The sequence below is a fragment of the Jatropha curcas genome, chromosome 5 (genome assembly GCF_041381405.1).
Source record: "Jatropha curcas cultivar XTBG-Jc1 chromosome 5, XTBG_Jcur_1.0, whole genome shotgun sequence".
In the NCBI taxonomy this organism is placed as follows: Eukaryota; Viridiplantae; Streptophyta; class Magnoliopsida; order Malpighiales; family Euphorbiaceae; genus Jatropha; species Jatropha curcas.
The window spans coordinates 364847-387132 of NC_143155.1; the positions used below are offsets into that span (position 1 = coordinate 364847).

The window sequence follows — 22286 nt, forward strand, 5'->3', positions numbered from 1 at the left end:
TTAGCCGATTATCCTTATGACCCCTTAAACTTTACAAGTTTGAATCATGACTACTTTCACATTTCAGTAATAAATATAAATGAAACGTGAAAGTGCAGAGTCATTATGTTTCTCATAGAAAGTTTAGGAGCCAAAAGAATAATCGTTGAAAGTATATGATCAAATTTATGCATTAGGCTCTTATTTCAAGCATCCAATCGAATAAATCTTCCATTGGCTGTTTTTCTGAGGATTAATGTTAACAAGAGTGTAATGTGTATTTTATTGAAACAATTATACGAAAACCCACATCATGTTGACATGGAATGTAGAACATTACAAGACAATCACTTTTTAGTATGCCCCCAAAACAAACAACAAATGTAAACATGAAAATCAAAACAAATTATATATATATAAAACTTATATGCCCTTCAGCAGAAAGCAATGAAAGGGAAGAAAATGTATGACTAAATCACTATATTACCCCTTATATATTCAGTGAAGCCTCCATATTAATGCACAGTTGAGAGAAAGACAGCACCCCACACCTATGCAAGCATACGAGGATGCAAGAACACACGAAGCCCATTCTTCATGAACAATGTAAGAGACATCTTCTGCTGGACACGGTGACCGGGAACCAGAGATAACCTGTAACGCAACAGTATTGCAGAAGCTACAGACTTCATTTGCAGGTAAGCCAAGTCCTTCCCTAAACAAGTTCTGGGTCCTGCATTGAAGGAGACAAACTTGTAACCATCTTTAGGAGGTTCAAATTTGTTTCCTTCTGCTGATAGCCATCTCTCTGGATTGAACTCCAGGCAATCCTCACCCCATATGCTCTTCATTCTCCCTACAGAATATATAGAATAGGTAACAGTTGAACCAGCCGGAACAAATGTACCGTCCGGTAGAATATCATCTGATACAACATATTTGAAGTCTTGAGGCACTGAAGGGTATAGCCGGAGGGTTTCAGCTAATGCCGCTTTGAGGTAGATTAATTTATCTGCTTCATCGAAGTTTAAAGGCTCTTCAAGCCATTTTTGATGATCATTTCCTCGAGTTTCTTCAAGTATAGCTGATATTTCTTGAACGATCTTGGCTTCAACTTCAGGATGGTTCATGACTAGCCAGAAAAACCAGCTAAGAGCAACTGATGAGGTGTCGCGGCCGGCAAGAACGAAGTTTAGAGCAATTCTTTGGAGAACTGAGATTGGAAAATGATTACCATCGACGTCTCTTTTCTTCATGAATCTTGATAATAAGTCATCTGATGGATTTTCTTTACGTACTGCTATGGCTTCGTCCATATATTTTTCTACAACTTTAAGGCTCTTTTTTAGTCTCTTCTCAGCTCCAATTCCTAAAATCTTCTCAATTCTCCATAAGAAACCAGGATAAAGAAGCCGTTGAAGCGTAGCTTCTGTAGCAGTATCAAAGGCGACAGCGAAAGGGTTTTCAGGCAATTCTGGAGAGAGTGTTTGAGGATCTTTACCAAAGGTGAGTCCACATATATTATCGAAAGTTAACCGGAGTAACAAGTCTTGCAAGTCTACTACAATCTTTTCATTAGCAGCTTTATCCAAAATGCTCCATAACCGAGACTTGATTGTCCGGTTAACCCATCGAGCCATTGCTTGCCTTAAAGTCCTCGTAGTGAACTCTAAAGCTGCAGTTTTACGTTGTATAAGCCAAGTATCTCCATCACTATTAAAAATCCCTTGCCCAAGAAGATCATGAAATGCAGTTTGCCAATGAGGACCCTTGGGATAGTTATCGAATCGTGTTCGAAGAATATGTTCCAAGTTCTTGGGATGGCAAGTGACAGTATAAAATCCTTGCCGGTGAGCAAAGAAAGGGAGAGCTATAGTACACGTTTGATAAGTCGACGCACCTCCGGTAGACCGGAGATTACTAGCAATCCAATCATGGATTTGTCTTCTGTTCTTGAAAAGAAAAGGCAAGCTTCCTACTATAGGCCATACTTTAGGACCGGTAAGTTTACGAGCAAGAAGATGGAACCAAAAGAGATAAGCAAATGTAACAGTTGCTAAGGTAAAGAAGAAAGGTGAGATCTCCATTTGATGGTTATGGTGTTAAGATTTAGACAGTGAAAGAGACGACATGGAAGAGTTATATATAAAGAATGGTATTAAAAGAAATTTTTTAGGAGAAAGTTGTTGAGAAATTTAGAACAATTGGGTTGATGTTGGTTTGATAGACACTGTGGCTGAAAGAATATGCAAGAAAACCATAAACCGATTGCTACTGGTTTCTATTAGAGTCGCCTGAGTAGTTGCATCGCAAAATACTTGTAGTAATGAGCTTTGAAGGGTTGGTGTGTTCTTTGCCCATTTATTTGCTAAGCAAGTTTCTCTCTTCTACTGTAGATTGCCACATGTGGAATTGTATGATATTTTATGCTTTTTTATTATTATTTGGTCCATCAAATATAAGAAAAATAACTTTTTTTTGTTTATATTGATTTATTGTTATTTAATTTATTTTTGGATGGATAACTTATTTTATAACCTAATTAAGGTTTTGTTAGTGTAATAATTTTTACTACATATATTTGCTTTATGTTCATATAATATTGAAAATTAAATAGAAAGGGTTAAAAAATATATCAATTAGAAAGTTGCTAATAATAAAATTCAACAAGAACAATTAAAAATACATTAATTAGAAAACAGTTTGTTTATTAGTATTCATATGTTAAAGTTAAGAAATAAGAATAATTATGGCACTGTAAGTCAATTTAATTATTAAAAAAATATTTAATAACTATTTTAAATATAAATTATACTAATATTCTTTTTGATTAGTTGATATATATCTTCAATTAATAAATTTATATATATTATTATAGATAATATATATTAAATAAAATATATGAGCTATTGTGAATTATAATTTTTCAAGTTATATCTAAGTATGTGATTTGTAGTTTGTAAGATTTTATTTTTGTTTATTATTAATTATGTAATTCATTTCCATAAATGAAAATTTATTATCTTATTACATTGAAAAGAAAATCATAATTTAATCCCAAAGATATATCACTTGATAGTGAAGAAACAGACAAAGATACATTTTATCAAAACGGTGTTGCGTTTCTTGGAAGCAAAAAAAAAAAAAAAAAAGGATTTATTATACGAAACCGTTTCTTCCACACACATAGACATCCAGATTCATATTTATTGTTAAATTAAGACATTGATTAAATTTATTATAAATTAAAAAGTTGATTCTATATATAATTTCAATTCAATTGTTAATTATAATTTATTATATAATACAAAAGGATAAAATTTGTCTAAACTCGGTTTATTCCTAACGTAAATTGTTTGAAAATTATTGTTTTATTTTTTTTGGTAGGATTTTAGTAATTTATATTACATTAAAAATAAAAAATTAAACTTGCATAAAATCATAAATCAAATCAAACCGAAAAATTTCAATAATTAACAAAATAACTAAGATTGTCAAGGTTGGATGTTGAGTATCGCAAACTAATCTAACAAGAAAAAGACTTACGTACACTCGATGTAGGACCTATACACCAAATTAATTACAGTTCAAACGATGATATTTCTGACCATTTGAAAAGAAAATGATAAATATTATCTAATTAACACGTGGAGACCGATATTTATATTTCTTTTTCCTCAAAATATTCCCCTAACTGTTATAAACGGTCAGTTGACAAAGGTCATTTTGAAAACAATAATTTTTTTACTAAAATACCCCTCCAAACTAGTTATCTAAAGTTTTTGGAAAGTATATTTATTCTAAAAAATTTCTCATTTTTAGTAAAATACCTCTTCAAAGGGGTATTTTACATAAATCATGTACCTTATTCAATAGATATGATAATAACCTAAGTTCTTCCAACATATGCATTTGAAACCTCATTAATGTACAATTTCTCAATTTTCTATTGAGCAAATTCATCTTGATCATACTATATAATACAATATTCACATATTAAACCAACCCATATATATATTATTCAAAAAAAAAGGAAAGCTCCTCTTGTTTTCTTCCTAGGCTACTGTGTTTATGTCTGCGGTGAGTTAGATAAAGTTAGAGTAAAATGAACTTAATGCCAGCAGTCCAAAGGAAGCAAGAATGGTCCAAATTGAAAGAGAGTGGTTAGAGTGGGTTTAACTACATTGAGAAAATGTTTTTTTTTTCAATTTTTTTTTTCCCAAAAGCTAGACGTGTAATATATATATATCTGTCTGTCTGAGACCATAGATATAATAGAAGGTAAAGCATTTGACTCTACCCTTCATTGGTACTAAGAAAAAATGTAACTTTGAGAGAAAGAAAGACAGAAAGAAAGAACCTAAAAGTTTCCTTTTACCCTTTCGTAGGGGAAATTAATACCAAACCTTAGAATTTTAGCTTTCTAATTCAATCTCGGTTACCAAGCTTTTGTTTCAAATAATTCTAAATATAGACATATCTATAGCAACAATGTCTCCCATGTACAAGTCACAAAATCTTTTTTATAAATTTTTTATTATCTTATTTCAATTTTTATTTGACTATAAGTTTTATATATATTGGCAAGGAATTATGTATAATTTTATTTGTATATTCATTTGGAATGTCACATTGAAAACAAATATTCAAATGTTAATTTCATGTTGAGTTCGAGTCCTTTCGAACACAAGTATTTTCACCAATTTGATGAGTTCAGTGGATGGCTATTCATATTGTGTAGCTCGCATTGTTATTTTAGTCAATGGAACCTCCCAATGAATAAGAAAAAAGAAATTCAAATACAATGCAAAATGTTGTTATATTATATTTAAATGCAAAATAAAACCTCAATCAACAAATTATTATTATTCAAAAAGTACATTAACTATTTTTCTACCTAAGTACCATTGTTTTTATTTTTCAATACACTTTTTTTTTCTCTCTGTTTGCAATTTTTTTTAGCATTAGAGATGAACATTTCTCTTTTTATCACTAAATTAGAGTAAAATTTAAAAAATATTTATCCGAATATCATTCTTGATTCAAACGCGGAAACCCGTAAAAAATAAAAGAGTAATACTTGATTATGCAAATAACTAGCTATTACTAAAACCTAGTACTTTTCTTTGTATCAAATGATTAAATTAGTTTATGGCAAATTAAAATATTAAAAAATAAAAATTTTTAAAAATAAAAAAATATTTTCTTAAACTTTCTCTTTATTTTTAACAGCTATTGGGTATTCATTCTGATATTTATTTGTTTTGGTAGATCCTGAATCTTTGGTTAATCTTTTGAGGTTATTATTGTCAATTTCATGATGATTTTATTTGCGTTATTTTGTTATTTGAATAGTACTGCAGACAGAGATCCGAATGTCCTTTTCTCTTTATTTTTAACAGCTATTGGGTATTCATTCTCATGTCTATTTGTTTTGGTAGACCCTAAATCTTTGATTAATCTTTTGAGGTTATTATTGTCAATTTCATGATAATTTTATTTTGCATTATTTTGTTATTTGAATAATACTACATACAGAGATGCGAATATCCTTTTTAATAGATGAAAGAATTTTGAAAATTTTCATATTGAACCTATAGACCATAAAGTAAAACCGGTTTTATCTTCACCAAGTAAAACGTACATGCTCTTGGTGGGATAAGTCTAGCGGTCTATCAATCCGATTGAATCTCTCAAATCAAGTTAATATTTTTTATTTTTTATATAAGTAGTTTATAATTAGATTATTTATTTAAAAATATAAAAACTTGCTAATTGATATCAGCATTTCGTATTAGTATTATGTTTCTTTTTAATGAAATTTTCACGTTTCTTTTAAAATAAATACTAAATTATTAAAAATTTGTGCAAATGGCTATTACTACATAACAGATTTGGGCCTTTGAGGCCTTTCATTTTCATTAATTACCCAATCTCGTAACCCTGAGATTGAATTCCAATGATTCCAAACTATTAATTTGGGCTCAAGCCCTTAAAAGACCCACTTGCAATCAAATTGTCATCAAAAGCTCAGAGGTTATCGCCATGCCACGTGTCAAATCCACACCCTTATTTTCCTTTGGATTTTTTTCTTATTTTCAACCTCTAAAAAGAAAAAAAAAAATAAAAAAAACATTAAAAAAATAACACAAGAACAACAATCAAGATAAGCCACTTGTGGAGGCCTCGTGTCACAAATACTTCCTCCATCTCTCACTTCCAATCCAACGGCTAATAATTCAGTCCACCAATAGCCAATAAAAAAGAAAAAAGAAAATAAATTACCATAACCATCTTCTTCTCATAGCAAGAAAAGAAACAGAGCAAAAACTACAACTAGATAAGACACTAATGGCTTCTCTTCCAATTGTCTTTGCTCCTCCTAAAGTTAGAGTGTACGCAGCCACAGCAACAAAAGAAGCAGGAGGCAGCAAAGAAGAGAAGAGTTTTCTTGATTGGGTTCTTGGAAATTTAGCAAAGGAAGATCAGTTTTATGAGACTGATCCAATTCTCAAGAAAGTAGAGGAGAAGAATAGTAGTGGCACCACCTCCGGCCGCGGCCGGAACTCTGTGTCTATTCCTCAGAAGAAGAAGAATGGTGGCAATGGTGTGTTTGGTGGACTGTTTGCCAAGAAAGAATGAATCAAGATTTGTTATATATTTATATGTAATTTATATTTTCTTCTCAATCTCTCATTTGGATCTTTTAATGATTCTTGAACTCTAATTTAAGATGTATGTGGTTTCTTGCTGTTGCACATTAAATTACTTTCTTTTCTTTTTTTTTTTTTTTAAATTTAATTTCTTTCATCTCCTTATATGAACTATATGAATTTTGATTTAATGGAAGAACAATATTAGCTATTAAGTGAACTTTTTTGTCTTTGCAATAATGCACCATAGGGCCATAGGCATTGGAGAAATTTCTAGATAAACTAGGTCAATAATATAATTAACATATATATTATTTATAGAATAGTTAATTTATAATTGATTATCTTAAAATTAATTGTTAAATCTTGATTTATTACGTTGATCGTATTTTTTTCTTAGATGGGTTATTCAGGGAATCTTGATTTTCTCACCCTTCAGCTTCTCATAATTTAGTAATATAATCCTTCTTGTTGCATGATGAAAATGGAGTTTTATACCCAATGATGTAATTTGCTTGGGCTATGCTTCCCTTTTTATTAGGGTCAGCAAATTTATAAAAAAATTGAAAATTAAATTAAATTCAATTGAATTATTTTCCATTATTTGATTTTCAATTTCAGTTTTTGAAAACCTATTGATAAAAAAAACTTATTTTCTGAGCAAAATCAAATTGTATGATCGAAGCAATATGTATCGAACCGAACCAACCAATTTGGTTGGATTTCAAAGAAAAACTATTTTTCAATTTTTATAGTTTCGCTTCCGTAATCCTACTTTTTATAAATAAAAAAAAATTTTAAAGTTTTATAAATGTCAAGTGAGTTAATTTTTTATAAAAAGTTAATTTAACTTGTAAGAGCCGGTCCATCAAACAATATAAAAATTAAGGTTTAACTTAAAAAGCTACCGAACACCGCCCAAGTCTTGGAAATCAGTATGTTAGATCCATTCCATAGGATAGATTATTATTTAGTTGCTACAATTTGGTAAAAATTTATAAATCAAGATTTTCTTTTTAGAAATTAATTAAATAATTGATTTATTTTATTATTATTATTCATCGAAAAACTCCTTTTATTAAGATTTTGTTATTTTTTAGTTAGTTAGAAAAAAAAAATCAGATAAATCACTTTTTATTTCAGTGTTGCGCTTGAAAGAAAAGAAAAAAAAAAAAAAAATCAAATCTTATTCTAATAACCTAAACATATGTTTAACTTATATTTCTTATGAGTTTAATTTATGAATTAAGATTGATAATTTTTTAAAATAAACTAAATTAAGAGTTTGATTTGGTTATATGTATAAGAAAATTTAGAACTTCGTTAGTACAAAATCTAATGGAGACATTAACGGAGGATTGAAGAATATGTTATACAACAAGAAGTTATAAATTGTACTAAACTATAATGAAATTGACTTATTTTTGTTGAGAACATTGCGGATGTTAAGCTCGAGCTCAGCTTGGTAAAAAAATATGTTCATGCTCGATCACCATTTGAACTCAAAATATTAAGCTCATACGTAGCTGAATGCTCATTTTATAGTTTGACAAATATAAGAAAGAGAAAGGCTCGTAATTGGTTAAACTTATCAAACGAGTTTGAACAAACTTTTTTTAAAATCATAATTATTGGTGGTTTAAAATCGTGGGATTATTATAATTATACTATTTTGAATTCCATAAGGTATATACAGATTGAAGGATTTCAGAAATTGGAAGGAAAACTACTGAGTTTATTCATGGCGATGGTACTTGTATTTTTTTTATCACAAACCTAATTATCACAAGCGGTGTGAGTTACCAACACCTCCGTCTCCATTGGTCCATCTTACCCTGCGCTTTGCTACTTTGACGTGAATTGTTTGAAGAAGATAAAGCTGTGCCTTTTTATTGAAACTCAGCTCTCGAAGCTTATTATGACCAAACCCATCCTTTAATGGTGTTTTCTTTTCTTTCATGAAGGTTGGCTTGGCTTGTATTGATCCTGTACAGACTCTTGTTTTCTGGAGAATTTGGTTGAACAGAGTTAACCACTATAACATTTAATGTCACAGAATTTGTAAAATATGTGAAGCTACCAGATTTAAACTTTATAAAGAAAGAGAGAGAAATTCAGATGTTTAAATAGCATTTCCAGTGGCAGAATTTGACCTTGCAAAAGAAGAAGATGCGTTGATGAACTCAATGCAATCTTCTATGGCTTCGCTTTTGTGACTATCAGAGGAAGCCATAGTTACAGATGGCCTTTGTCTTCTCGATGAAGAAACTCGAGGAGAAGGTCGCCTGCATGAACATAAAGCTCTTACCACATTACTGCCGATACGCTTGAGAAACTTGAGAGGTGACAGTTCTGATCTTTCTATTAGCCTGAATCCACTGCATCTGACAAGCCTCTTCTTTCCAGCAACTCTATTACTAATACAGTTTCGATTCCAGAAGAAGGCTTTCTTGCTCATACCTGATTTTTGATTCACTTGATCACTCGTTCTTGACATGACTATAGTTCGTGTCTCTGATGGAATTTGCACTCACTCGTGCACTAGATAGACAGAGAGAGATTAAGAGCACAAGAGGTAGAAAATCTTGATGTATATAAAAGAAGAAAACACCAGCACAGTTCAACAATTGAAAAAGACATTTGTTATGTCAATATAAAGTAAAATGTGAAAGGAGCCTAATAACAAAATCAAATACTTGAGGTTTAGGTTTCTTGTAAGTTCTTTTCAAGAGGGCATTAATAACTGCAATTAACTGTAGCTTGCACGGGACACGAGCAACAGTGAATTGTTCTAAAATGCAAAGTCATCAGTTTCCTATACAGAAAAGTTTATTCAGTTTCTGCTTGTTCATTTCTTTGTGGAGAGTGACAACATTTCATATTCTAAATGAACATACAATAATGGAGATTTGATTTTCTTCACAAAAACACACACATAATGACATATACAAGAAGATGCTCCTGCAAGACTACAAATGAAACATAGAGATCTAAGCTACTATAGTATTATTTAGTGGGGACAAACAATAACAAAATTTAGGTCTAAACAAAGAAAGCACCTATATACCATGCACACGAGGGCATTATTCAACATCAACAAAATCACATGGTTGCATCTAACAGGAAGATTTGACAGGAAGTAGGCTCCCTTGAAAACCTTGCCTTGAGGCTCTATTTGGTGCGCAAGAATTATTCCAAAAAAGTGCAATCAACAAAGATCAATTCATCATATCTTTTTCAGATTGAAAGGATTTATATAAATGGAATTCTATCAATTCGATCATGCCAAACGAGAGAATTAGCAAACTATCATAGATTTTAATTAAATTCTTGCAAATTTTGGGTACCAAACAGTAGGTTAGAGGAAACTAGGAGAGTTGAAAAGAAAAAGTTTTGCCCCTCATCAGTTTTTCTTGCTTTTCAGGCTTCAAACCTCATACATGGTCTTGAGAGGGAGAAAAGTTAAAGGTGATGAATATTTTAGGGATTCCTTCAGTTTTTCAAAAGGAGGATACAGCAGGGTATCCTTGGAAAAATCTGCCAGGGTGGCTCATCCAATCAGCATATAATAATTAAGAAAACTTTTTGACATGTCAACACCTTTAATTCACATAACTTTTCCTTTTTTTTTTTTTTTTTTGAAAGAAATAACTTTTCCTTATTTAAGATTCAATTCTTAGTTCTCATACACCAACATACAAAATAGAAGTCTAAGGTAGGTAAGAAGAATATTAAAAAGTAGTAATAGGAGGTAGAGACCAAAAAAATAAAGGGTCTCAGTTCCCTAAGCAGCACCTTCACGACAAGAGAACGAAACAAGAATAGTGTAAAGATATAGAAAAAAGGAAATCATTTACTTTAACTTGATAAGATGGTGCAAGATTATTGTATAGATCATCAAAACAACATATGAAGATTAGAAAGCATGCTATTCTTATTGATACATGACATTTTGCAGTAACAACAAAAATATTTACCTCAATACAATTTTCATTTCTGAAGAAAAATACATAGCCAACATAAAATTAAAATTGCAATTATGCCCCCACGACTTATTCTTAATTTTGCTTCAATTGGTACACACAGCCAAGAGAGAGAGAGACACACACAGAGAGATACAGAGAGAGATTAAAGGGGGAAAAAAACTGTACAAAAAACTCGTATATATGATGTTTCCAGTAACATCTCTACCTACCCTGGCACTTCCATTATAAACCAACTTTTCACACGTGCATTCAGGTGATTATTAACTCTCCTCATCTGTCATAAATAACCAGGTTAGTTATGTGGTTTAACTTCATTGTCGTTTATTTGTCTAATTGGAAGTGCTTTCATTTCCTTATGTAACATACTTCACTACCACGCTCTTTCCTTCCCTGCCTAATTATAAATGTATATTTAGTTAAACAAAGTAGAAAGGAAGCAACTAAAAATGCAGAGAGGGGAGCTTGACCCTCTCTTCAAGCAGGCCATATCACCACTAGCTCTTGTTTGGCAAAGATGAAGAAGTACAATCCATGCGTCCTATGATTGGAAGATGGAAAGGCCCAAAGATCACTTTTTTATGGAAAATTTTAGACTAATATTTGAGCAGTAAATTACTGCAGTGAGAGTACCAACACAAATACACTTACTAAAATGCAATTTTAATATACCACACACCAAAAAAAAAAAAAAAAAAAAAATTCACCCAACGCGATTGATTTAGGTGGAGTTTACAAAAATGCGAAAAATATACCAGAATATGAGCCAAGTACAATGTTCACGTGCAATTCAGGACTACAAAATGTGATCAACCAAAAACCAGCAAAGTTTTCAAAGTGACAGAATTCTGCTGTTGCTATCAGAATATGTATTTTTGGTCAACCATCTTCTCTGAACTCCAACCAGACTAACTACTAGAAATAAAAATCATGACATAGCAACATTTCAAAATCACTGCTCAAAATGGAGTCAAATCAGCTATAAGTGCTTCATTAAATGGCAGATATCAAGAATTTCATGCTCGTAATTAAGGGCATGTAACCTTGAAGATGCAGCATTGTTTCCTAAGACTGAAAGATGAGAAGGGCCTCCTATCAATGAGAAAACAAGAATAAATTGTGTTTAAAGACCACTATTGGAGGAAAATTTTAGATTAAAATGATTATGAGCAATAAGTTATCATACCGTTTTATTAATTTGCTTCTAAATCGAGTGCAAAGTTCAAGAACTAGACACAAACTAAATAAACGACTCTAATAAATGGACAAACAATTTTTAAAAAACATTGTAAAAGAAAATAAAGCAACTATTAATTCCTTCTGCATTTAAAGTGTAATTACAGGAAAAAGATTGACATATACAAAGGCAAATTCTATCACCACTCAAAACCTAAAGCAAAGAGAGATCACTCTTTCTTGTTCATGACAAGCAAAATTTCCCCACCCTGCCTAATAATATAATCCAAGAATCCCCTAAAATCATCAGCATCCTGAAAAGCCATAGGCTCACTAAGATCACTATCCAAATTATACCAAACCCCACCAATCTTTCTCAAAGCAACCCAATGCCTACTCTTCCAAAACCCAGCATACCTTCTAACTTGAACATTTAGAATTATACCAAACAAGTCATTATCGTTATCAAGCTCAATTGAAGAAGCCCCATTTCGCCTGTCATGCCAAACAACAGTCTTACCTCTCTCCTCAAGGGCAGCAATTAAGACATTAATGTCATAGTTCCCTGTGAAAGAATTGTGGTGAGGCTTGAAGACTATAGAAAAGGGTGTCCAACTCTGCTTGCTTGGATCATCCAAAACGAGTTTCTCAGCAATCGCATTTAAGCTTGCTCTAGTAAACGCCTCCGTCAGCTGAATCAAGTAAACGGGTAGTCATAAAATTAATAAATGTTGTTGGGTTTTGTGATTAATAAGAATAGACTCAGCAGAATATTAAAATTTAAAAGAGAGAAAGGGATACATACCTGGAACAGATTGTTGAGGGCATGTAAGAGGCAAAATTGCAATCTTTGCTTCTCGTGATAAATTTGAGGCTTTTGGGTCTCCATCTACAGCAAAATCTTTTCAATTGAAGATTGAATCTCGAATTCTTAAAGAAAGGAGGACTCAATTCGAGTGAAATTTTCTGGGAGATTTTTGATTTCTTGTTTTGTGTGAAGAACTCAACTGTTTACCAGGTGAATTGGATTGTAATAGTTGTTGAAACCTGGCGCGTATTTTACCACGGTTTTGATAATTTGATGTAATCTTTTTTATTTTAAAAAATAAAGACCATTATAAAAAAAGTTTATTTTTAAGAAAATTGTAAACTGCTCTAAAATTTAGAGGGCAAAATGAGGATTATTTCTTATTTTTGTTTTGACGCTAAACAAACAGTTTCATTACTTAAAACGCCGCGTTTCAGCTCTGCACTAAACTACTTCCCCAACAATGGATAGAAAAATGACGAGTGGATAACGAAAACATCATCTCTGTTCTTTCCCTCGCGCTCTCTCACTAAATCTTTCCATGGCAGCCCCTTTGAGAGCACCACCACCAACCTCTCTTTCCTTCTTCTCTTCCTCTCTGTTTCAAATTCCTAAACTAACTTCTCTCTCCAAGCCAAACAATTCCTTCAATTCTCAATTTAAACGCCTCTCCATCTCTTGCCAAACGGCAACCATTCCAATCCTCTCCTTCACTGGTGAAAAAATCGGCGAAACCTTCTTAGATCTCAAGTCCGCTCCTCCAGAAACCGCACGAGCCGTCGTTCACCGTGCTATCATCACTGACCAGCAGAACAAACGTCGAGGCACCGCCTCCACCCTCACTCGTGGAGAAGTTAGAGGTGGTGGTAGAAAACCTTACCCACAAAAGAAAACTGGCCGTGCTCGCCGTGGTTCCAACCGAACACCTCTCCGACCCGGTGGAGGAGTCATTTTTGGTCCAAAGCCCAAAGATTGGTCTATAAGGATTAACAAAAAGGAGAAAAGATTGGCAATTTCTACAGCATTGTCGAGCGCGACGGAGAGTATGATTTGTGTCGAAGAATTTGGGGAAAATTTTGAGAAACCAAAGACAAAGGAGTTCATTGCGGCTATGAAACGGTGGGGATTGGACCCAAAAGAGAAAGTTATGTTTTTGATGATGGACGTTAATGATAATCTTGGGTTATCGAGTAGGAATATTGGGACTTTGAGAATGTTGACTCCACGGACTTTGAATTTGTTTGATATTTTGAATTCTGATAAGTTGGTTTTAACGCCAGATGCTGTTGATTTCTTGAACGGAAGGTATGGAGTGGATGTGGAGATAGAGAGCGGAGATGATGAGGAAGAAGAGGGAGAATCAGAAGAAGAAGGAGGTGAAGGTTAGTTGTTTCTTTTTACTTCCTTAGTTTGAATATTATTAATTGTTCTTTAGCTAGAATAGATTACATGAGAATATATGTGTGTATCAGTTATTGGAGTGGCCAAGTTAGTAGTTACTGATGCTTGCTATAATTAAGGATGAATGGGTACATTGTAAGTTCTAATTGACTTATCTTGAAAATTAGCATAATATATATAGGAGTTTTGTTACCTTCATGTCTATGATGATTCAATTGCGTTTTTTAACAAAACCTAGATGTTGAGGATGTGCATAGATTCACACCATAAATGGGAACACCCTTATGCATTGGCATTAGAGCTGTAAATGAGACAAGCTGCTCATGAGCTACTTGAGACTTAGCTCCAATAAAAGCTCCTTCGAGCTCGTTCAATAAGCTTATCGAGCCGAGCTCAAGCTCAAATGAGCTCGGCTTGTTTACAGCCCTAATTGGCTTATATGAATATAATATCGTGGTTGGAGATCAAACAAAGTACATCTGTGATCATTTGTTAAGTTCCTATGGTGTGATTCATGGTAATAGTAGCAATGTAAGTACTATTTGTTAAGTATCCCTATTTATGTGGCTTTCATCTAAATAAATGCAAATGGTCATAGAAGTATTATTGGGTATTTTCAGTTCTCTATCTGTACAAGAATTACTTTGGTATTTAAATGTTAATACCAAAAGTTGGTTGGCTATTACTTAGAGTATTTTGAGTTTGACATATTTCTTTATTATTTATACTGTTTTTCCTCATTGGTTTTGTTCATCGTAGTATGTTAATGGTAGTTGTGGTTGTAGCAAGATGCTGAATTTGTTTTTTCCCTCCTTTCCTTTTTCTCTTAGGCTTTGGTTTCTTGGTGTTGCCCTTATGCTGATATTGTTCTTTCAATCTATGATTTGTAACTCAGGAATCGAAGCTGGTGAGGATTCTACTGTGACAGAGTGATGTGTAGAGTTTTGTAGCTGCCTTGACCTAGGGTTCATGCCAACCCATATATAAAAATTTGGAGAGGAACCATCTTGTACCTGAACAATCAATTGAATTATTTGCAGGCTGCAACTGAATCATATTGCGTTGACAGTTTTTTGCTATATTTTCCATTTATTGTTTTTTGTATCAATTTACACATTCTCCTTGTTAAAAATGCATCTAGGTATATCATTTGTCTTGTTATTCTTCTAGATTACTTCTCAGTCTAACTATTCTTTTATATTCTACAGTTGGTATTTGATTGAGTTTCTTGAATGGAGCAAGGTAAGTATAAAAGATTATATTAAACAAATAAAGGAACGTGAGATAAAATTACGCAATTGTTATTCAGAAACAGTTGGGTTGGAGGAGCGGAGTTTGCAAAACTGATACTGATAGATGATGCCTTCATCGTTATGGTGATATTGATACAGAGTTTTGAAAGAATTTCGAAGAAAGACTGAATATTCAGTAAACCATGGATGACGGTGATGTGCGTTTCAGCACTCTGTTGCCGCAAAATCAGCTTTCGTTCTTCATTCTTGGCAATTTGGATTTGTTTAAACTATCGACTAAACCTCATAAAGGGTAGGGAGAACAACTTCCATATTAGTCATCAAGCTGTTTTAATAATTTTTAATTGGAGCAAAGGTAATATTAGTTGTTTTAATAATTTTTAATTAGAGCAAAGGGAGGGAAGCAAGAGATATGATTGTTAAAACAGCTAATGTTACCGAACAGACACTTGTGACTAATAAAGAACTAAATTTTACTTGTCATTTGATGACCTTAAAGAGAATCAGATGGAACATTTTTAAATCCATAGGAAGACAGTTTTGAAGGCTGATTATTCATATTTTTTCTAAAACAAAACCTATACTTATTCTGGTCAAGTAAAATGCCAGGCAAGATACCGATTAGACTTTTTTTATGCGATCTATATATATATATATATATATATGCATTAAGATTAAACCCTCTTGATGGTATTATGTTGATCTTTTTTCTAATTAGTAAACCTTGATTACACAAAATTATTCGTTGAACTTAAGTCATTCTAAGAAAAGTTCCAAAATTTGTAATTCCTTTGTTTGGTGCTTGACATGGATAAATTAAGCAACTTACCTTGTAAAATTATTGATTAAACTCAGGTGTACCTTACCGTTAATTCTTCAAAATATCTCCAACCTCCCCATCCAACGCAACGGAGTTTATCTAAATTCCTCCACTTAAATTTGCAACTAGTTTGCTAAACACGAAATGTTGCGTGCCCAACCTCGTTTTGTCTCAGAATGTCCTCCCCACCAACAGTTGAAGCAAGAGCCAAGCTAAATACTTTGCTAGAAGTAGTCAAATAGAAGATATTGAGTTGGAAGACACCGAGCATAATATTAATATACTAATTTCTTTAATAATTCTTCTCAATAAACATAATTAAGACGAAAAATGGACCTATGCAAATGAAATTACATGTCCCTTCCAAGTGTAAAATATTATTACTGATAAAAAATTAAGATAATATTACAAATTCACAATAAATTTATTGGGAAAATATATATTACAATTTTCCTTCCTCCGAACAAAAGGGGAAAAAAAGAAAAACTAAAAAGGGGGAAGTACTTCTTTTCTTTATTTCCTTTCTTCCCCTTACTTTGTTTCCTTGACACAGTGCAAGAAGCAAGGCAAAGTTATAAATGTAAAGAATTCTATTATTGGGCCAACAGGGAATAGAAAGATTGCTGAGAAATGAAAAATCTACAATGTCGATCACTATGTACATCACTTAATGCGTATCTTTCAGCACTAGGTTATTCACGAACTACTTGAAAATAATAATAATAATAATAAGCCATGAAGAGGCCTTTTTCAGAAGTATTTATACCACTTTAATGCAAGAATCACTGAGATTATGTAAGCATAGACATTTTTTTTTCCCCGCTAAAAGTGCTTTTTTATTACATTAGAGTACGTTCCATTCCGGCAAACTAGACATAGCATGAGTGTCAAACTTTTCTCCTTTCACATAAGCCATGTCATGCTTTTTGAAATGGTAATTAATTGTCTTAAGACATTCACTTTTATAACTACTTGTTATTAAATGTGATCCACCATTTTATTTAATAGACTATCTAACTAGTTTGAATGATGTCCTTACAGAGTAAATAAAATTCAGAAAATGGTTGATCAAGAATTAGCAAATTTTCTGTGCTTTTTAGAGAAGTGCAAACCATGATTATATTGAAGCCACTGAAGCGATAAAGCCCGGGCACGATGGGGAATCTGCATACACGGATCAGCTAGTCCAAGCCATAGGAAGCTATCTCCCTGTGCAAGAACACAAAAGAGGGAAAAGAAAATGCACACTCCCTACGCAGGCATTATCCTGTTCAGGTTCAAAGGGACTTTCTCAGCCTGAACTGCTCCATCCTTTAGCCAAATGGCCAGTACTAAAGCAGACACAGGCACCCCTGGTGCGTTTCCTTCGTCAAAACAATAGCCAAAAAAGAGAAAAGAACCAAGGAACTATAGGTATAAAATAGAAAATGTAGCAATTGCATTGCTGTTTTCTTATTACTGCAACACACAAGACGCAAACACAGATAAAACGTCTCCAGGTCTTAACAAACTAAACTACTAAACCATCAACTTACCTATATCTTGAAAGAAAAGATTCATGTTCCTTTCTTCACAATGCAGCAAATTGCTGGAGTTCTGAGGATCTTCAACCATATCTTTGTACTCATACACCCCTGCAAGAAAATTCCACAATAGGCATTTCAACATGACTTTTGAATAAATAAAAAACAATTACCTGATAAGCTGCAGTAAACAAATCAGAAACTAACAAGGTTAAATCTGTTGGCTAAGCATTTTCATAAGAAAAACAATATGATAATGACACGCTATTTTTCAACATTTAGGATATCTTTACTTCATAATAGGACTGTGGTTGTATTTCTGATAATCAGCATTCCTGGCCCACTAGCCAGCAAATACTCAGATAAGAATTATATTTCCTTTGGTTGGAAGGCACGATGCAGTTGTAAGTGGCAATTATAAATATCGGTGGAAAAGAATAGTATCTTTTTTTAATATAAGTAGTTCAGATTCACAGATTGTATGAGATGTTTTAGATTTTTATGAATTTAGCATTTACCTCTCGGTGGATTTAGTATAACTAACTGGCAGGTAAATTTCTCCACCAACTTCACCATGTTGTTCTCCACTAATGGTTTTCTTTGCAGCCAGGAACTCGGCACTCATGGCATCCATTCCATGCTGCACAGCTTCCTCTGCATTACCATAACCATGCTCCTCCGCATACTTTCTTACATCTTCTGTTATCTTCATAGAGCAGAATTTTGGCCCACACATAGAACAAAAGTGTGCTACTTTTGCTCCTTCTGATGGCAAGGTTTCGTCATGGAATGACATCGCAGTCATGGGGTCCAAGGATAAAGCAAATTGGTCCATCCATCTAAACTCAAATCTGGCCTTGCTTAAAGCATCATCCCAGGCTTGAGCATGAGGATGACCCTTGGCTAAATCAGCTGCGTGTGCAGCTATTTTGTATGCAATAACTCCAGCCTTCACATCATCCCTGTTTGGTAAACCAAGATGTTCCTTTGGTGTGACATAACACAGAAGTGCAGTGCCAAGAGCCCCAATATTGGCAGCACCAATGGCAGAGGTAATGTGATCATAGCCAGGAGCAACATCAGTTGTCAGGGGCCCAAGAGTATAGAAAGGTGCTTCATTGCACCACTCTAGCTGTTTTTGCATGTTCTCAGGAATTTTGTGCATTGGAATATGGCCAGGACCTTCATTCATCACCTGAAAAAGCACATCATACTTTCAGTCACCTATGAAAAAAAGCAGTTCTTTGCAATCGAGCATAACTGCAATAATAAATAGTAAACAACCTATTAAGTCATAATGAACAACTGTAACTTTCCAAATATATTTTTCTGTTATATTTATGAAACATCACTTATTCGGTTGGTCCAGGAATTTGTTTTACTGATATCAGCAAATTAACAGCATTTGCATTCAAACAAGAGCTTTAAGCTAGATTTAGAACATTTTATCATAAAGAGCAATCTATCTATGGAAGGAATCATGTAAAACCACAAGATTTTATTCTTCAAATTTGCCCCACTTGATATAAACTCAACACAAGAAATTATAAGATTACCTGCACATCCTTTTCCCACGCTCTACGGGTCAGTTCCCCTTGGGTCAAGAGCTCTGCAAACTGAGCAGTATCATTGGCATCATATATGGACCCAGGCCTCAGTCCATCACCAATTGAGAGGGCCACATCGTATTGATTACAGATATCAAGTATGTCATCCCAGTGTTCATAGGCAAAATTCTCCTTGTGATAGGCTAGGCACCATTTTGCATGAATTGATCCCCCGCGAGAAACAATTCCTGTCATGCGCTTTGCAGTTAAAGGGATATATCGCAGCAAAACACCAGCATGGATTGTGAAATAATCTACACCCTGCTCTGCTTGTTCAATCAATGTGTCTCTGAAGACTTCCCAGCTAAGATTTTCAGCAATTCCATTAACTTTTTCAAGTGCTTGATAGATGGGCACAGTTCCTACTGGTACAGCAGAGTTTCTTAAGATCCATTCACGGGTCTCATGAATGTGGCGACCTGTCGAAAGGTCCATAACAGTGTCAGCACCCCACATGGTTGCCCATTGAACCTTATAAACTTCCTCCTCAATAGAGCTTACAACAGCAGAATTTCCAATATTTGCATTAACTTTAACCAAAAAGTTTCTTCCAACTATCATTGGCTCTAACTCTAGGTGCTTCTTGTTGGAAGGGATTATTGCCCGTCCACGAGCAACCTCTGACCTCACAAACTCTGGGTCAAGCTTCTCACGTGCAGCACAATAAAGCATCTCCTCAGTGATTATTCCCTGCTTCGCATAATACATTTGTGTGTATCTTGGTGCCCCTAGCTTCTCCCGCCTGTCAACCCAGTCTTTACGCAGTTTAGGAAGTCCTGTTTAAACAAATATAATTTATAATAGTGTTACTAAATAATAAAATCACTTAAATAATAAAATCACTCTAAGCCAGAAGTAAAAAAAAAAAGGCCTAGAACAACTAGGATGAGAAGACATTGAATAGAACTGGTACAGTGTTAACTAGGAAAATTTGCACAAAGCATTTAAATTTCCTCCCAAATTCCACAGGAAAAAAGAACAAACTACATTGCAGAGACTTCCTACCAGTCTTTTCCCCTTTTGAAGCAAACAAGAGGGAAAAAGAAAGTAACAACAAAGTATGTTACAATTTTAGTAGGGCAAATTACTCAAACACACGGGCCTGTACCATCATGAGCTCATAGGTCCCAATTAAAAGAAATTTGCATATTCAGTGTTTGGGGTTTGTTAATGTCCGAAATCCCAAGACAATGGTCATTGTTTGTAAAATTAGCAAGCTTGTACTATATTTTATTCCCAAGTTTTTAACTTATTCAAGAGTTAATTCCTATAATTTCATATATTTTAATCCTTGAGCTATCATATTATAAAACTCTCTAGTGCCTCTAAATTGTACATGTTTCACTGAAATTAGTTAAGGAACTAAAAGTGCTAATTTTGAAATGACAGGGACTACTAATTAATAACAAACATGCCCACTTCAGTAAATATGAAGCCAGGCCATGCAATTACTAATGAGTATAAGTAAATTAGAAAATCACAAATTGACAGAAAAAGGATGTATGGATCAATCTAAACACTATTGACTAATAAGAACTGTATGTTCAAAATACATAATTATCATTAACTAACTACATTCAGAAAAGTAAATCGTGTAAAAAAAGGGTGAGCTCTATACCAATACGTGGACTGATATTTTGAGGACCACTAGTATCATAATTATCAAAACTAGGTTCACCCCCAGACAAGTGCACTCTTCTGAAAGGAACTTTAAGCACATGACCAGATTCTTCGTGAACAACTTCCCTGAAAAATTAATCATATCATAATTATCAAAAACACATAAAAAAACATAAATCAAACGGATATTAAAGAGATAAGAATCCAAAGAGTAACCTAAATTCTTTGGTGCTCTTAGGGAAACACTGTTCAAAAGAAGGAAGAGGAAGGAAATCAGGAGAAGAAGGATCAACAGTATGTTTCCTCTGTTGCTGCGTGATTTTATCAGAATTTGTCGTCGGAGGATCAAATGTTAAGGTAGCTCTGGTCAAGTAGCGAGAAGATAAGTCCTTGTTAAGTCCACGGCCAGCCACGACTACATCAAACGCCGGCAAGAAGGAGGTAGTCGGGAACTTAATCGGAGAAGAAACATTGCCGTTTTTGCAAACGGCAGAGGTCAAAGCCGTAGCTTGAAGCGACGCCATGAATCAAAAAGTTGTTGAATACGAATTTGTTGTAATTTGGCAAATGAATTAGGAAAGAGTTATAGATTTGAGAAGATAACGCAGCTCGAGAAGGTGAGAGTGATGAGTCAGTTCACGGGGCTTTTGGCTTTATAGGGCAACTCTCACTCGAAAACTGGAGAAAACTTTCTAAAAAGTGAAACTTGACGTGGCTAGTGGGATCACATGTACACGTGTATCTCTGGAGAGTGGAGAGGTTTGTCCAGCTTACGTCGTGTGTGGCGGCTAACTATCACAGTTTTATTTTATTTTTTCCCTGTAACTGTAAGGAAAGAAAACGACTTTCCTTCTTGAAAGGATGAATTATCTTTCAAACGTTAACAAACTTAGGTTAGTTTGCTTTGAAAAATAACTAAATTTGGAAAATATTTTATGAATTTTTTATATTTGTATACTCAAAAAAATTAATCAAAAAAAATATATTTTTCCTTCAAAAAGAATTAAATTATTTTAAAAAGATAATTCGTATTTTAAAAAAGTTAATTATTTTTCAATCACTAGCAAAATTATATTAACTTTATATTATTTACCAATTGGTTTCCTATAGTTGATCTCATCTGTCACAACTACTCAGTGATGATCACTACTGTTATCAGTCTCCACTTCCATTAGCATTCATTACTGGTTTACTAGCAACCAGCATAATTCATCATTTTTATGCATTTTTTAATATTTAATAATAGTTTTTAAAATATAAAATTTCTTATAATTCTAAATAATTCTATAATTTTAATTAATTTTCAACATTGTTATCAAACAATAAATGTTTGTTTGGAAAATATTTACCGAAAAATAAATTATTTTCTAAAAACAAGTGAAATTTTATAATTAAAAAAAAATAGATAAATACATATATAATCACCAGGGATCACAGACAATATCATCAGATAAATATCACAA

The 22286-nt window shown here is 33.2% G+C and overlaps 5 protein-coding genes across 7 annotated transcripts; 2 read left to right on the plus strand and 3 right to left on the minus strand.

The window, feature by feature from the left end:
- Positions 1 to 238: 238 nt before the first annotated feature.
- On the minus strand, positions 239 to 2258 carry CYP86A1 (cytochrome P450, family 86, subfamily A, polypeptide 1). The gene has a single exon (XM_012212525.4). The coding sequence runs from the start codon at positions 2064 to 2066 to the stop codon at positions 531 to 533; it is 1536 nt and encodes a 511-aa protein (XP_012067915.1). The 5' UTR covers positions 2067 to 2258; the 3' UTR covers positions 239 to 530.
- A 3925-nt stretch (positions 2259 to 6183) lies between these two features.
- On the plus strand, positions 6184 to 6744 carry LOC105630678 (thylakoid soluble phosphoprotein). Its single transcript, XM_012212572.4, has one exon. It carries the CDS (start codon positions 6331 to 6333, stop codon positions 6619 to 6621), a length of 291 nt encoding a protein of 96 aa, XP_012067962.1. The 5' UTR covers positions 6184 to 6330; the 3' UTR covers positions 6622 to 6744.
- Positions 6745 to 11901: 5157 nt separating this feature from the next.
- JOSL (JOSEPHIN-like protein) lies at positions 11902 to 12882 on the minus strand. Its single transcript, XM_020678060.3, has 2 exons — positions 12597 to 12882; positions 11902 to 12483 (listed from the first exon to the last, which is right to left on the minus strand). Exons 1-2 carry the CDS (start codon positions 12678 to 12680, stop codon positions 12022 to 12024), a joined length of 546 nt encoding a protein of 181 aa, XP_020533719.3. The 5' UTR covers positions 12681 to 12882; the 3' UTR covers positions 11902 to 12021.
- Positions 12883 to 13062: 180 nt separating this feature from the next.
- Positions 13063 to 15169, plus strand: RPL4 (ribosomal protein L4). Its single transcript, XM_012212584.4, has 2 exons — positions 13063 to 13981; positions 14896 to 15169. The coding sequence occupies exons 1-2, from the start codon at positions 13141 to 13143 to the stop codon at positions 14931 to 14933; spliced, it is 879 nt and encodes a 292-aa protein (XP_012067974.1). The 5' UTR covers positions 13063 to 13140; the 3' UTR covers positions 14934 to 15169.
- A 1254-nt stretch (positions 15170 to 16423) lies between these two features.
- Positions 16424 to 21479, minus strand: THIC (thiaminC). Of its 3 annotated transcripts, XR_001046693.4 has the most exons (6): positions 21040 to 21478; positions 20822 to 20949; positions 19153 to 19979; positions 18115 to 18791; positions 17609 to 17707; positions 16424 to 17425 (listed from the first exon to the last, which is right to left on the minus strand). XR_001046693.4 is itself a non-coding variant. In XM_012212610.4 (5 exons), exons 1-5 carry the CDS (start codon positions 21345 to 21347, stop codon positions 17698 to 17700), a joined length of 1950 nt encoding a protein of 649 aa, XP_012068000.1. In that variant the 5' UTR covers positions 21348 to 21478; the 3' UTR covers positions 17490 to 17697. The 3 variants fall into 3 exon arrangements, 2 of the variants coding, with proteins under 2 accessions (XP_012068000.1, XP_012068014.1); XM_012212610.4 differs by lacking the exon at positions 16424 to 17425 and having other exon boundaries at positions 17490 to 17707; XM_012212624.3 differs by lacking the exons at positions 16424 to 17425; positions 17609 to 17707 and having other exon boundaries at positions 18111 to 18791; positions 21040 to 21479.
- Between the last annotated feature and the right edge of the window lie 807 nt (positions 21480 to 22286).